The sequence below is a fragment of the Orcinus orca genome, chromosome 1 (genome assembly GCF_937001465.1).
Source record: "Orcinus orca chromosome 1, mOrcOrc1.1, whole genome shotgun sequence".
In the NCBI taxonomy this organism is placed as follows: Eukaryota; Metazoa; Chordata; class Mammalia; order Artiodactyla; family Delphinidae; genus Orcinus; species Orcinus orca.
In genome coordinates, this window is record NC_064559.1 from 174,239,043 (window position 1) to 174,254,722 (window position 15,680).

The following is a 15,680-nucleotide window of genomic DNA, read 5'->3' on the forward strand; positions in this document are numbered from 1 at the left end:
TTTATACTTTAATCCCTAACGGAGACCTTACACACTTTTGAATGACTACATTTTATAAATGACCTGAGGCACCAATGAGATTTTTATTTGAATACTGCTATAGAGTACATAGCATGCTCTAAAACTCATGCCCCATGTACACACACACAAACATTTTCCAGCTAGCCACTTGGTGGCAGGCATTGGGAACAAGTGTCTCACTGCTTTTCTGGCTTTTCGGAGAGCTTTTGAGACTTCAGCTGCTTTGTTGGAGCTGTCTTAGGACTAAAAGTAGGGACTTACCCAAAAGCTTGTCTACAAAATTGCTTGACAGTACTGTCCTCTGGTATTAGAGACTGAATCCACTAAGTCATTCAGTGGGGACACATCCAAGCCCTTTTTAGACGTGTAAACAAGCAGCCCTCCTAGGTATTTATTATAGGGCCCTCTCTTGGGTCGGGGAGGGGGTCAGTCTCCAAGAGAGAACAGTTACACCCTGTTAACCCCCTGCCCCCACTCCTGGCAACCACTAATCTCTCAACCACTGTCTCTTTGGATTTGCCTGTTCTGGGTGTTTCATATAAGTGGAATCATAATACGTGGTCTTATGTATGCTTCTTTCTTTCAATATGCTCCTTTCACTTAGCATAATGTTTTCAAGGTTGGCATGCAGCAATATTTCATTCCTTTTTATGACTGAATAATATTCTATCCTACGGATATACTGCATTTTGTTAAGCCTTTCATTAGTTGATGGACATTTATTTGGGTTGTTTCCACTTTTTGACTATTAGGAACAATGAAGCTATGAACATACATATACAACTTTTTGTGTAGACAACATGTTTTCATTTCTCTTGAGTATATACCCTAGGAATGGAATTGCTGGGTTATATAGTAACTGTTGAACTGACAATATGCCATATGTAGTCTGTTTTATAGGCTATCAGAGCTCCTATCAGTTAGCTCTTAAGGCTTCTACAGTCCTTTCCACCCCTTCAACGTAAGAATAAAATCTGGAAAATCTAAAAGAAAGGCCCTGAACAGAGAGAAAGCCAGTCCATTCACTTCTCCTGTGATTATCTGTCACTGATTCTATTTTGGGACGATAGTACCCTACAGTGTTCCTCTCATTCTTAAAGGATCAAGAATTAGTCTTTCAGATTTAGTGAGATCTTAAACTTTACCTTTTGGGAACAAAGTCTGCAAAGTAGCTTTTCTTTCAGTGCTTAAAATTCTGTTGAGACTACTTTTTAAACTGTTAACTAAATTTAGTTATATGTATAGACATATACATTTTTTTGTAATTCCTTTTTAACAGATCTTCAGGATTTATTCCATAAGACTGGGCAGGATGTGGATGGGAAGCTGACCTACCAGGAAATCTGGGACTCCTTACATTCTGCTGTGCCAGAACCAGCGCGTTTGAGGGAGTTTGATTCTGATGGAGACGGAAGATACTCATTCCTGGAGCTAAGAGCAGCTTTAGGTGTCTAGCCTCATCAGGCTTATTTTAAAAATGGATGTATGCCCTGGACTACCTAATATCTACTCAGCTAACAAAAACAACCCTTCTACCTACCCATCAATCCTCCAGTCCTCCAAACTACAGTAGCAGACACATTGCCACCTTTTAACTTGTTTGAAAAAGCTATGTAAAAGTTATTTTTTTAAAAAAGACCATTTTACTTATAATATGATCTTCAGAAATCTATGATTTCCTTAAACCAGTAGGATCTTAATTTTAAAATTGCCAGAAGAAAAGTCAAGCCCTCTTTTTTTCTCTTTCCTTTTTTTTTGAGGGGAGGAGACCTTATCTTTTAAAACTGGAAAATGTGTATATAGAGAGAATAAGCCACCTTTTATATTTCGCATAAATTTGCCTTAAATTAGCTGCACTTTATACAGACTCAGAAAATGTCTTTGCTTTAACAGACAGACCTTTTCTGTTTGTAAATATTTAAAATGAAAGAAAGAGTTGTGCATATTTTGTGGGAAGTAGGAAGAATGGTTTGAAACAGGACGTGAACAAATGACTTGCTGTTAAAAATTGCTAATCTGATCTGGTAGCAGCTTGAAGCTGTGTCCCCATCTCCTTAAGACATCCTCTTTGGGTGCTGCCATGGGGTTTGGCCTGGTGCTGGGGGAGTAGATTTAGGGAGTGGACACTGGGGACGGTGCTGCCTCCAGGCTCAGGATTCTGGCTCTTTGGTCTATCCTCTCAGCTCCTCCCAACCTGTGAACCAGAGAAGTCTTGTTGGGGATTTTCTCTCTTTTAATCCTGTTTCAGGATTTATGAGCATAAAAAGTTATCCAGTGGGAGCTACATTTCCTCCCTGAGTGAACTAGATTATCTTCCCCCACGCACCCACTCAAGTCTACCTTTAAGCCGTAGCTGACTTTCACTTCTGATACTGTCTCCATTCTGAATGGCAGGGCTGCAGTCCTTCGGCCACTGTCTCAGCCTGGCTACTCAGGAACTATAGAGGAAAGCTCTGCCTCTAATTTTGATCCAGGAAACTTCTTGAGATTTTACCTGGGGCCTAACCAAGAACCTACTATGTTCTTCTGTGGGCTAAGGCCAAAAAGGTTGTGAAATGAAACACCTGAAATCATATTAGGTTTCCTGACAATTACAGCTCAGAAATAGCTAGAGGCTTTCTGTCCAGAGGATGCCAAACATGGCAGGCAGGCCTAGGGCGGGGGGCTTCACGTTATGGCAGCAAATCTAATACAAGCAAGTGCAGTACTTCTCCCATTAAATGCTTCTGTAGCCCTGCTACTAAAGGTCCCTGAACTGGAAGGAATTATTCCTCCATGTCACCTCTGTGTGTGCTGTGTTGATCTTAGAAGCAATCTTCAGGCAACACAAAAGGAAACCTGCAAAACTTAACTCTGCTGTAGGCCAAGTCAGGGAGAAACTGGAGAAGCTTTCAGACTTCTCTAGTAAAGCTTGTTTCCATTTTAACTTTGTCCAAGTTGCCCCGTTAGCCACGGATGCGGTGGAGCACCCTTAAATATTTAAGGGCTGTTTTTTTTCTTTATATGATGTTCAGGTCGGTGTTGGCTAACCTTGGGTTTTTTTTCTAGAAATATTAAAATTTAGTTAAAGTAGGATGAAGTCTTTTCCCATGAATGTGTCTGCTTACCTCATTATGGCTTACGCTTCTCGCTCTATTTCTCTCAAACAATTCCTTTGCCTACCTATGCTATTTTACTTTCTTGGAAAGGTTTAAATATAGTATAAAATTAGCCTGGCACTTTAGGTAACTTGAAGATAACTTACTCTTCTGGCTGCCTTTCATGCCCCCCCCTTTTTAATATATATACCCTTGCAGATTTTGTAACAACCAAATAAAATTCTAGCAATAAATTGAATTATACTGCTATATTTATATGTACTGTACCATAAATAGTATGTCTGTACCTGGAAGGTATTTTTTTGAGAACAGATTTATATGAAGTATACTTGAGGGTAATGTAGCTTGTCCTTTTTAGTTTCAAATTCTTATTCATAGGCAAATACTTGGAGGACACCTTAACTCTTCGTATATACTTTTCTTTTGCATCAGCTGTGCTTTTTAGTTTAGCCTCCATTCTTCCCACCTGAAGCTTGTCCGCCACCTACCATCATCCCTGAGCCAGCTGGATGGTTCCATCCTCTCCCCACCAGATTTGGCAGAAGTGTTCCTGCTGCACCCTCAGACCTGCGAGTACCCTTGCCACACCGCCTGGGAAGGTGCCATATCTCCCAGGCAGAACTAGGACATCTTGAACTCCTTTGTTCTAAGTTGAGCATATTCATTGGCTTAAAAAAAGAATTCTCATAAGCCTTTATCATTATTAATTTGGGATTTTTATTTGAAAGTTGTCTTAACTTATCCAGCCTATGATTCGTGTCGATCTCTAATCAAGCCTCACCTACCACACCTCAGCCCTGAGAGGAAGGCTAGGTAGTAGTAGTGAGTTTGGTTTTGGTTTTCGTTTCAAATGCTTTTACCTTTGCACTCCGGCAGCTCCTCCTGCTGCTTTCCTGAGTTACCCAAAGCATGTCTTCTTGGTCCTGTTTTTCTTTCGCCTTTTATCTGGTATAATGTTTACCTAGAGAGCCTCCCCCATAAATCAGAGAGGCAATGTATTATAGGAAGAGAAGAACCAAAAGAAGAGAGAACCTGGCTTAGGGATGACTGTAGTGTCGTCTTAAAGGCCGAGAAGGGCCTGGCTCTTAGGATTGTGTCTGATACAGCACAGCTGAAGAGTGGACACCCTTCACCTGCTGCTGGTTTCTTTCCCTTCCTTTGGCGTTCCCCCTCACGTTATATCTCTGGCCGTAACCACATCTGCACGCCCCCACGCCCCCCATGTTGGTCCTGCCGGTCACAGTTGAAGATTTTGACTGTGATGGGCTCATACTCATATGGCCTGCTGTTGAGTTGTTTTTAGTATCAGCTTTTGTTTGCTACACCTCATTGGCTTGCTTACCAACGCCAGTTTGATATGGTCCCCTCTTTCATATCCAAACCAGAAAACATTTGGGTATTCCTGAGACTTTATAGAGCGTGTACTGTTTGTTATACGAACCTAACCTACCTTGTTGTTTTCTCATATTAAGAAATGTAAATCTACTTTGCTTAAGTGGAGCTATTTTGGTAATGTTTAAGCAATTTTGGTTCTGTTTAGGGAGGGAATTCAAGATTTCCATCACTTGATTTGGGCTTTGCTAATTTAATATCAGTAATAAAACAATTTTAATTTAAATAAAACATTTCTTTTTTCTCTCACTGTGTCTGTGATTAAAGGCTTGCCCCTCCATCCTCACAATTACTAAGAAAAAAATCTGCTTTGATCCCTATTTTTTTGGACTCCTTCCTCCTTTTGAATGCAAAGCCTAACAGATGGTGGACAGAAAGTAACGTTGAAGAACCTGCCTGAAGATCCGCCCAATTTGGCCTGAAGAAATGAAGGCTGTTTTGGCATGTGCAGGGTGGGAAGGGAGCAGGATGAGGGAAGAGTGAGCCCCTGCCTCTGTATCAACCAGAGAAGTTCCACTTAACGCCTGTTTTCTATTTTGAGATTCAATATAAGAGCATGTTTACAAGAAATATTCCAATGTCTTTGGGAAAAAAAGAAGGAAAAAGGCTTGAAATCCATTTCAAGATAAGGGGTCATATAGGGAGGAGCTGAGCTTTTTTCACACACAGGAAAAAAAAATTTTTGATAGCTCTCTACATGACTGCTAGATTCTGGGATTGCACACACACACAATCTTGGTGGCCTTTCCTCTCAGGAGGAAAAAAGCTTAGCTCATTTACAAATATGGTAAGATGATTTTCTCATTCCCAAAGTGAAAGGGAAAATTTTATATCCTGGAGCAGAGCTGGGTCTTCTTATCTTTGAACTGGGACCAAATAGCCAGTATTATCTTTGTCTCTCCTTTTAGAATAGTTTCCAGAAGGTACAAAAATTAATATTTGTACACAGTGGATCTTAACTTTGGGAGCGGCCATGAATCCCCTTGAGAAAGATTTAAAAAAAAATACATTTTTTAGGAGGTTCATTGGCCAGCCCTTCCCCCAAGCCAATCCTTGAACCAAGTTAATTACACACACAATAAATCATTTTCCAAGTGGCTTCAAACAAGACTTCATTAGGGAATGGACACCACGGCATATGGTGGGAAGATCAGGAAATTTGATGCTAGACAGACATAAATTTGAGACCTTGCTCTGTAACATAAAAATGATACTTCAGGGCTTCCCTGGTGGCGCAGTGGTTGAGAGTCCGCCTGCCAATGCAGGGGACACGGGTTTGTGGCCCGGTCCGGGAGGATCCCACATGCCGCGGAGCGGCTGGGCCCGTGAGCCATGGCCGCTGAGCCTGCGCGTCCGGAGCCTGTGCTCCGCAACAGGAGAGGCCACAACAGTGAGAGGCCCGCGTACCACAAAAAAAAAAAAAAAAATGATACGGCAAATGCCCTTGGAAACTTCATCTGTAAGAAGAGGATTGTGATATCTGTTTGGCAGTGTTCTTGTATTAGAAATAATGTAGACAACCACACAAGAACGCAATACATCTTAGATGTTAACAAAGAATGCAATTCCAGCAGCAGTGCAGTGTGGCTCATGGGTTTCATACTGACTTGTTTTGGCCACTACCAATCACCATCGTTCATGCATCCTCAGTGGCTGCCACTCTTGTCGCAACTGTGCTTAATGTCCCACAGAATGTCATTCCCTTTGGGTACCTAGCCCAGGGTCTGACATATGGTTTTGTTCTTAAATACTGTCTAGAGGGATGTTGAGCCCATCACAACTACTGGTTCAGCGTGTCTCCCCGCAGCCAGCCCTCAGTTCCCATTGGTATTGGTGGGACTCTGACCTTCAGCTTGGTTTGTGAAGTGCCCCCCTCAGACATTTTCCCTCCTAACAGCAAATGAGACACAAGGGAGTCTTGGACTTTTTTAAATCTTTCATTATGTGACATCTAGATGGGCCCTGGCCTCTGTGTCAGTACCACCTCCCTGAGGTCAGCTCCATTTCCTGCACTGCCCCGATACCTCCAGCTCCCATCCTCAGTGAGAGGAGGCTACACTTCTGAAGCAGACAGCTTGGCATTTAAGCAGTGGTCCCCCTGGGCCAGTGTGGGGAGGGAATGGAAGTGGATGTTCCTTTCAGGACAGGTGGCCAAAGGGTAGGAGACTGAGTGGTTCAGCATCGGGGGTAGGTTACACAGCGAGAGGGCAAAGGGCACCTCCTGAAAAATGGGAATCGGGGGTCGGGAGCTGGCCTGGGGCCGCAGCACCAGGGAAGGTAGGGGCTGCTGTGGGATCAGCTGCACTGCAGGTTGCAGGGGGCTGGGGGCCTCCACCTTGGGGCTGCTGTCTTGAGTAGCATAGCTCCTGCTCTCGGGGATGTCCAACTCCCACGGGTGATCTGAATTCTGGGTGTCAGTCTCGGTCTTGGTGGCATCAGGGGGAGGGCCCATGTTGATGGCCGCGTTCATGCCATAGCGCCGTCGCTTGTTAATCCAGTACAACAGCGGGCTGTAGGTAAATGCGGCTGCTCGAATCACCTCCATCCACTCCCGGGCACGCCTTTCCCGCCGCAGGTTCTTCCTCCAGTGCAGAAAGAGAATGCAGCCACCGGTTATCACAGAACACAGCCCCAGGAATCCAAAGTACAGTGGCACCCACACTAAGGAAGGCAATAAGAAAAAAAGCAAGCTGGCTGATAGCTGTAGCTTGGGGTATCAGCTGTTTCTCATTCCTCTGCTTAGCCCTTTCACCAATCGTTCCCTCCACTTAACCACTCTCTCCATTCTTTCCTTTTCTCATTGACTGGCCTCATCATTCTTTTATTCAGTCAAAGCAGGATTTCCAGGGAGTTTAAGAGGCCACCTTTCGCTCTTCACAGATAAGAAAAGCTAGGTCTAGAGGGGCACGACCTGCCCAGGCTTACTCAAGCCTCTGGTTCCCAACCCTGGCCCCGTCTGATCCATCAGAATGAGAAGCCTCACTAAAGGCAAAGCCCATCAAGAAAGTAAAAGTTTACCAGTCGACGGGACACCAATGTCCCATCCCATTCCACCATACCGCTAACCATTCAGCTGTGATGTCCTGGGGTATTTGTGGTACCCCCTCTGGGCTGTCAGAGAGACATGGTCTATGCCCTCAAGAAATCCACAGTTTTCTAGAGGAAACCCTGTCCTAACTCTTAGTATGCTTCCACACAGGCAGCCATCACCCCCATCCATGCAAAAGGTCTTCCCTGAGTGCCCCCAAGCCTAGGGCATAAAGCAGGGGGCAGGGATTTGGGGAGGGAGCACATTTACCACCAGGGAGGCTGAGGTCCTCCCTTTGGGAATCCATAATGTCAAACCTTGGTACCTAGCTGGCCGATGGCTCTGGGGAGAGGGAGTTCACCTACCCATCTGTCTAGCCAATAGGAGTCCCCAGAATTCCCAGACCCCATTGTTCCCTAAAGGTGGTTCACAGAGTTCTGAACACTGAGCATCCAAGGGCGATGCTTGTGAAGTCTAATGGAAGGAACAGACTCCACCAGTGGTGTTTCCTAGGCATAGTGGGTCTCTACTGCTTCTACCAGGGACTGACCCACCCTCTGAATTGTCGGCCCCCTACCTCTGACCTACAGAGCAGCCCCCAGGAAAGGGCCCTAGATTCCTCGGGGGCTTATTTTGTCCCTAGGCTTTAAGGAACAGTTGATGGATCCCTGGGCAGGGAGCACCCAGAGCAGTGGGCAGCCCTGCCGTCAAGTCTGCTATGACTGACTTGTCAGGAGACAACCCACTCAAGGGAGCTATGTGGTCAACACCTCCTTCCTTGGCTCTTACAATTTCTCTTTTGTTTCATTACCTTCCTTCAATGAGTATTGGCAAGTGCTTCTGGGGCATCAGGCCGTATGGGAGCTCCCCACCATCTGCCCTACATCTCTTTTCAGCTTCACCTTCCTCCCCATCCTTCACACACCTTTCCCTTCTGACCAGACCCTGCTTAACAGACCCTGCTTATTCACATCTCTGGAGCATTGCTCACACTGCTCCTCCACCTAGGAGTGCCCCTCCCCACTCTCCCCACCACTGAACACCTGCTTATCCTTCAAGGCTCAGCTCAACACCCCCTACCCTGTGACAAAGTTCTTTCAGTTGGCTTCCCAGAATCACACCGTCTCCAGTTTGAAGGCACTTTGAGAGTTGTGTAGTCCAACTCCCAGCACATGATTGAGCCCTAGAGGCAGATCTCCCCTACCCAGCACTAATACGTGGGGAATTGCTTGGGTCAGGGACTTGCCCACACCTCCTGAAGCAGCTTGATCCATTTATGGGCAGCTCAGTTAGAAAGCCCTCCCCTAACTAAACCCACGTCAGCCTGCCTGAAGGTTGCACCACTAGGTCTAGCTCAGCTTCTGGGCACCATCTAAGTACTTCCCTCTTTAAGCCCCCAGCGTGGGACTTGGGGCACTAATGAGCACAGATTTCTCTCCAGGTTCCACTTACTCTGGGCTCTACCTCACTGGCTTCTGCTTTTCAGTCTCCTTTGCTAGTTTCTCCTCTTTTCCCTGATCTCTAAATGTCAGGTGCCCAAGGGCTCAGTCCTCAGCCCTCTGTCCACATTCATTCCCTCAGTGATCTCACCCAGACTCATGGCTTTAAATAGCATATCTACCATATATACACTGTCAACTCTCAACGTTGTACCTCCAGCCCAGACCATTCCTCAGGACTTTAGACTCATACTCCCAAAAGCCTGGCTGACATCCCTCCTTGCCAGTCTGTTATCTCAAACTACCATGTCCAAAACCAAACTCCTGATGGTCCATCTCCAAAACCTACTCCAGCCTTCTCCTCTCTGTAAGTGGCAACTCTCTCCCTCCAGTTGTTCAGGCCAAAAACCTGACAGTCACCCTTGACGCCCTTCATTCTCTCACACCCACATTCACTCCAGTAGCAAAATCTTTAGGCTTTGCCTTCAAAACATACCCAGAATCTGACCATTTTTCCATCATCATCACTTTAATACAAGTACCACCCTCTCTCACCTGGTCTCCCTTTAGGGTGATCAACCATCCCTGTTTGCCTGGGACTGAGGGAGTTTCCAGGACATAGGACTTTTGATGCTAAAATCAGGAAAATCCCAGGTAAACTAGGACAAACTAATCACCCTTGGGAGAGCTTGCATCCTTGTCCCCCACGCCCTATATTCCACCAGCAGTCAGAATGAGCCTTTTTAATTTTTTTTATTATAAATTATTTTTATTTCTTTATTTATTTTTGGCTGTGTTGGGTCTTCGTTGCTATGTGCAGGCTTTCTCTAGTTGCTGCAAGTGGGGGCTACTCTTCGTTGCAGTGCGTGGGCTTCTCATTGAAGTGGCTTCTCTTGTTGCGGAGCACGGGCTTTAGGCGCGGTCTTCAGTAGCTGTGGCTCATGGGCTCTAGACACAGGCTCAGTAGTTGTGGCACACAGGCTTAGTCACTCCACGACATGTGGGATCTTCCCGGACCAGGGATCGAACCCGTGTCCCCTGCATTGGCAGGCAGATTCTTAACCACTGCACTACCAAGGAGGACCCTCACTCAGATTTAAAACCAAAGTCCTTAACCAAAGCCTACAAAGCCCTGAACGATCAAACTACCCCTCCCCATGCCTCCTTCGCACAATAACCTTCTTGCTGTTCCACAAGCAGGGCAAGCGTGCTCCTGCATCAAGGCCTTTGCACTTGCTATTCCATCTGGAAGGCTCTTCCCCCAGGTATCCACACAGACCATGCCTTCAGGTCTCTGCTCAGCTGGCCCCTTAGCTCTGTCTCTCCTAGCCTGCTTTGTTTCTTCATAACGTGTATTATCACCTAACATTATTTATGTACGTATGTAGGTATGTATACATATTGTGTCTCACCCCACTAGAATGTAAGCTCCATGAATTAATGTAAACAAGGAAATAAATACGTAAGAATTTCAGGTAGCCTTAACTGCTCTGAAGAAAATAAGGTAGTGGGATAAAGAATATAAAGTGATGGGGGTGCATCAAGAAAAGTCCCTTTGAGGTGCTGACTTGTGGACTGAGCCCTAGATGATGAGGAGATAGCCACGTGCAAAGGGAGCAGCCAGTGCAAGGATGCTAAGGCAGGTACAGGCTGGCGCACTTAAAGGACTTGCTAATCTCAGGGTTTACCACACTACCAGCACAGGCCAGGGCCCAAGGCCCATCTCCGAAAGTGCAGGCTGGACTGAGCAGAGTTGAAGGCACTGTCCCTGACCCTAAGAGGTCCATCATTCAAGAGGGGTTTTTATCAGGTAAGACCCGACAGGAGGACTTTCATGAGGGCAGACTGATCAATGCCATCACAGGGGGCCTGCTCCAGGCCTGGCCCTGTGCTCGGCGCAGGTGAGACCAGGTGTTGATGTCACTGTTCTTGACCCCAGGAGTTCACTCACACCTGGTTCAGGGGGTGAAGAAGATGGTGGCATTGGGTGGAGAGACAGCATTCCAGGTATAAAGACTTGTCAAGGACAAATCCAGGTGTCTTTGGGGAGAAGCGTAGTTCAGTTTGGCTGGAGTTCAAGGTGGGTGTCAGGAAGCAGAGGAAGAAAAGGCTTCGGAGGCAGCTGGCATCTTTAAAAGAATTCAGCCCTTGGACAAGTCTTGGACAAGTCTCTTAATGATTCTCAGCTTCAGTTTCCTCGTCTATAAAATGGGGATAAAACCTGCCTCACACAGTATGAAGCAAATAGTGTCCTGCACATAGAAACGCTCAATAAAGAGAAGCTGCTACTGTGATTACAGCTGATGAAAGGGCCTTCGATGCTGAAGGATGACTACTCCAGTACGTGCCTAAAGAATTTAAAAGGGAGCAAGCTCGGTGAGGACCAGTAGGTCCGAGCAGCTTTCAAGAGGAGACTTAACCCGCAAGGGCTGCTGGTCGCAGGCTCGGCGAGAAGGCTGGGCGGGGGCGCTAAAGCTGCAGAGCACGCGGGGCGCGGGCGGGGCCCGGGGCAGGAGCGGCGAACCCCCTGCCTCCCACTACGCCCTTCACCGGCTCCCGGAACCTTGCGTGCGCGGAACCTCGCTGCTGGAGCGCGGGCGCGGCGGACCCGGAGGGCAATGGAGCGGGCGCGCGGGCCGCGGGCCGAAGCCGACGTGCCCGGGGAGGAGGAGGAGGAGGAGGCGGGGGCAGCCATGGCTGCCGTGGTGGCGGCAGCGGGTGGCGCGGGCCCGGCCGTCCTGCAGGTGGCCGGCCTCTACCGCGGCCTGTGCGCGGTGCGCAGCCGCGCCCTGGGCCTGGGGCTCGTGTCACCCGCGCAGCTGCGCGTGTTCCCGGTGCGCCGCGGCTCGGGCCGGCCCGCGGGGGGCGTCGAAGGCAGCGGGGTCGGGAAAGAGATCGAGGCTAACCCCTTCTACGACCGCTACCGCGACAAGATCCAGCAGCTGCGCAGGTGCGGGCCCGGCCGGCGGCGGGCGGCGGGCAGGGAGGAGGGGCGGCGCTCGGCCCGCGCTCCTGGTGTATCTGTATCTGGCGCTCTCAGCCCTTCCAGCAGCCCTGCTAGAGGATCACTGGCACTGCCCCCACTCTACAGATGGTTATCTAGGCTCAGAGAGGCTTGGTCACTTGCCTAAGATCACACAGCTAGTGTGAGAGCCGGGAGTCTCTGCGAAGCCCCAGTTGTCTTTCTGTCTGCTTTAGTTCTCAAAACGCTGAGGTCGACTCTTACGACAGCCCTTAAGAGGCAGGCAACTCCGAGAGACCTGTACTCATTATCGAAATGGGAAAAATGGAGCCTTCCAGAGAAGGGACTTGACTTGCTCAAGGTCACCTATTGAGGCAGCTGAGCCTTGTCCTAGGACTCGGGTTCCCAGGCTTCTAGCTGAGGACCCTGACTGTAAGGAAAGGAGATTGGGTGGGGGCAGGGCATCAAAGATTAATAGTGTTACAGTTGGCTCTCAGTTGAACTCTCTCATTAAGATGAGAAAACTGAGGATCAGAGAGAGTTAAGAGGCCTGCCAAAGGTCACACAGCTGGTTGGGATTTCTCTGACTTGGAATCCGGGGTTCCTAACACTACCCTTCACCTTCCAGAGAGAAGGACCTGGAGATTAGAGGAGGTTGAGGTGGGTATAAGGGGGCCTTGGAGGGTCCAAAGAGTTGAACTGGGAAGAGCTGAAAGAGATCAAAAGTGAAAATCGAAGGGACTTGGGAGAGAATCTGGCAGGGTGGGCACAGTTGTCTTAGGAAAGGAAACCTAAGACTGATGCTGTAACTTCTTTGAGTTCTAGCTCATCTTTACTTCCACAGCCTTAATTTACTCTATCATCTTCACCCAGAATATTGCAGTCATCCTCTAACTCAGCGGTCCCCAACCATTTTGGCACCAGGGGCCGGTTTTGTGGAAGACAATTTTTCCACAGACTGCCGTGGTGGGGGGCGGGTTACGGTTTCGGGATGGTTCAAGTACATACATTTTATGTGCACTTTATTTCTGTTATTGTTACATTGTAATATATAGTGAAATAATTATACAACTCACCATAATGCAGAACCAGTGGGAGCCCTGAGCTTGTTTTCACTTGCCACTCACTGATAGGGTTGTTTTGTTTTGTTTTGTTTTGGTTTGGTTTTTTTTGCAATACGCGGGCCTCTCACTGTTGTGGCCTCTCCCGTTGCGGAGCACAGGCTCCGGACGCGCAGGCTCAGCGGCCATGGCTCACGGGCCCAGCCGCTCCGCGGCATGTGGGATCTTCCCGGACCAGGGCACGAACCCGTGTCCCCTGCATCGGCAGGCGGACTCTCAACCACTGCGCCACCAGGGAAGCCCCAAGACATTTATTTATTTATTTATTTGGTCACACTGTGCAGCATGTGGGACCTTAGTTCCCCAACCAGGGATTGAACCTGTGCCCCCTGCATTGGGAGCGTGGAGTCTTAGCCACTGGACCGCCAGGGAAGTCCCTACTGATAGGGTTTTGACAGGAGTCTGCAAGCAATTGATTTATTATGGTCTCTGTGCAGTCAAACCTCTCTGCTAATGATACTCTGTATTTGCAGCCACTCCCCAGCGCTAGCATCAGCGCCTCACCTCCACCTCAGATTATCAGGCATTAGATTCTCATAAGGAACGCACAACCTAGATCCCTCACGTGCGCAGTTCACAGTAGGGTTTGCGCTCCTATGAGACTGATGCTGCCGCTGATCTGACAGGAGGCGGAGCTCAGGCAGTAATGCGAGGGATGGAGAGTGGCTGTAAATACAGAATGAAACTTCGCTCGCTTGCCCTCTGCTTGCCTCCTGCTGTGTGGCCCAGTTCCTAACAGGCCACGGAATGGTACCGGTCCGTGGCCCGGGGCTTGGGGACCCCTGCTCTAACTAGTCTTCCTCACTTCTGGTCTTAGACCCATCTACCCCCAGTCCATGTCACTGCTACTATAATGATCTTTCTTTGAAAGAATGACAGAATAAATGAATGAGGATTTTTGCTCTCCTTCAACAGCATTCAGATATACTCAAGTATTTGTCATCTTAAAAACCTTTTCTTGACCTACATTCCCCTTCAGCCTTTCCTCACTGATCCCTTTCACAGACAGGCATCTCAGAAGAGTGGTCTACTAATATTCTGAATACTTCACAGCTCCTGTTCATTCCTATTCATGAACAAATGAATGACTGGTTTTACTTTCCTTCCCCACTAGATCATTCCTGTGTCAGTGTTTACACATACTACTGCTGTCTCCTAAAGAGTGGCTTTCCAAGGCCACTCCATATCCTTAGTGTTCCATGCAAGGCCCTTGTGCTCTAGTACCTGCCAGTCTCCCTAGCTTTATCTAATACCAAAACTTCCTTTTAGCTCTATGGCCCAGCGCAAAGGAATAAAGGACTGACGTTGGGGGCAGGTGTTCCAGGTATGGGGAGCAACAGAGCCTGAAACGACCTTAGCCATTTGGGAATATCTGAGCAAATTTTCATCTTAATACCTGTAGCACTCTCATGTACTTATTTACATGTCCTTCTGTCCTACTAGATAGTAAGCTCCTTGAGGTAGGGACTCTTTCTTATTTATTTCTGTATCTCTGAAGCCCAGCAAGTCAACCAACAGGCGAGAGACAACAAGTCAAGTTTGTTGAATGAGTGAAAGGGAGAGAGGAAGGAATAAGTTCTAGAAGAAGTTGAGTGAGATGGGAGGGAAAACTGCGGCTACAAAAGGGAAAAGAACATGAGGTAGAGGAAAAGGGAGGTATGCAGTGAAAGCAGGGCCAAGAAAGGATCAGTAGAACCTGGGCCAAGTCATCGAGGAAAGAGGCAAGACAGAGCTTCACCGTGAGGCCCAAGACCAACAGGTGGGCTATCGTGAGATATTTTAAAAGGAATTATAGTCCTGATTGGTTAGTGCTGTAGCATACTCACTAAAACCTGGGCTCTTGGAGCACTTATAACCCCAGTTCAGTGTGAGCCAACAGCAAGACAAGGCTGTGTGCCCTGCTGACCCCACTCCAGTCCAGTACCTGGGTTTTTGCGTCACACTCTACACTGGTGAGAGCTTTAGGCCCACTGTATCTAGAGTGTGCATAAACGAACATGCCCAGAGAGAAGGTCCACAGTAAGGAATGATTTACAAATCATGTATATGAAGAGAGGCTGAAAAAACTGAAGAAATTCAACCTAGAGAAACTTAGGAGGTGACATAAGAGCAATTTTCAGGTACTCATAAAAAGAACTAGACATTTTCTCTTGTTCCTGGGGGAGTGAAAGATACAGAGAGGTAGACTTAGACTCAAAATGTTTTAGTAATGAAAGATGTCCAGGGTGAGAGTACACAGGGCTCCACTGCCTGGGCCACCCCTCACCATCTCCATCTGCTCACTGGCAACACTAACCTAGGCCCTGGTACTTGCAGCCCTGGCCAGGCAGGTGCCACACCCTACCAGGTGAGGCCCTTGGTGCAGCTCTTCATCGAGGAGGAGCTGGCCTTCTCCGGAAGGAAGGACGATCTATCCAAGTACATGGCAGTGAAGGGAGTGGTGTTCGACATCACCTCCAGAAAGAGTTACATGGAGGACGAGCGCCCTCCATTGCCTTGACCAAGAAGGACCAGAGGGGTAACCAGGATGCCCTTGGAGCCTGCAGACGTCACCCATGACACTACAGGTCTCATGGCCTGGGAGCTGGAGCCCCTGGATGACATCTTCACCAAAGTGTA

General features: G+C 47.8%; 3 protein-coding genes across 10 annotated transcripts in view; 2 read left to right on the top strand and 1 right to left on the bottom strand.

Annotated features, from left to right (window-relative positions):
• The window catches only part of EFCAB14 (EF-hand calcium binding domain 14), a 37,587-nt gene extending 32,827 nt beyond the window's left edge, over positions 1–4,760 (top strand). For all 3 annotated transcript variants that reach the window (XM_004285777.3, XM_033416501.2, XM_004285778.3), the window contains one exon: positions 1,301–4,760. In XM_004285777.3, coding sequence (XP_004285825.1) covers positions 1,301–1,476 — 176 coding nt within the window. In that variant the 3' untranslated portion in view covers positions 1,477–4,760. The remainder of the gene's footprint in view (positions 1–1,300) is intronic.
• Positions 4,761–6,393: 1,633 nt separating this feature from the next.
• On the bottom strand, positions 6,394–7,919 carry TEX38 (testis expressed 38). Of its 3 annotated transcripts, none has more exons than XM_049702490.1 (2): positions 7,810–7,892; positions 6,394–7,021 (listed from the first exon to the last, which is right to left on the bottom strand). In XM_049702490.1, the coding sequence occupies exon 2, from the start codon at positions 6,979–6,981 to the stop codon at positions 6,565–6,567; it is 417 nt and encodes a 138-aa protein (XP_049558447.1). In that variant the 5' UTR covers positions 6,982–7,021; positions 7,810–7,892; the 3' UTR covers positions 6,394–6,564. The 3 variants fall into 3 exon arrangements, with proteins under 3 accessions (XP_049558447.1, XP_004285824.1, XP_049558446.1); XM_004285776.2 differs by having other exon boundaries at positions 6,396–7,172; positions 7,810–7,861; XM_049702489.1 differs by having other exon boundaries at positions 6,398–7,093; positions 7,810–7,919.
• A 3,558-nt stretch (positions 7,920–11,477) lies between these two features.
• ATPAF1 (ATP synthase mitochondrial F1 complex assembly factor 1) overlaps positions 11,478–15,680 on the top strand; it is a 37,924-nt gene continuing 33,721 nt past the window's right edge. For 2 of the 4 annotated variants that reach the window (XM_049702485.1, XM_033416505.2), the window contains exon 1: positions 11,483–11,928. In XM_049702485.1, the coding sequence (XP_049558442.1) occupies positions 11,597–11,928 (332 nt within the window). In that variant the 5' untranslated portion in view covers positions 11,483–11,596. Of the gene's footprint in view, positions 11,929–15,680 lie in introns of all 4 variants that reach the window. The other 2 variants (XM_033416502.2, XM_004285773.3) reach the window with 2 other exon arrangements.

Excerpts from the sequence above, each read along its gene's own strand:
- TEX38 (XM_004285776.2), bottom strand. The coding sequence starts at position 7,846 with ATGGATTCCCAAAGGGAGGACCTCAGCCTCCCTGGTG. Across the intron at positions 7,173-7,809 it reads GGACCTCAGCCTCCCTGGTG|TGTGGGTGCCACTGTACTTT; the intron begins GTAAATGTGCTC and ends TGCCTTCCTTAG.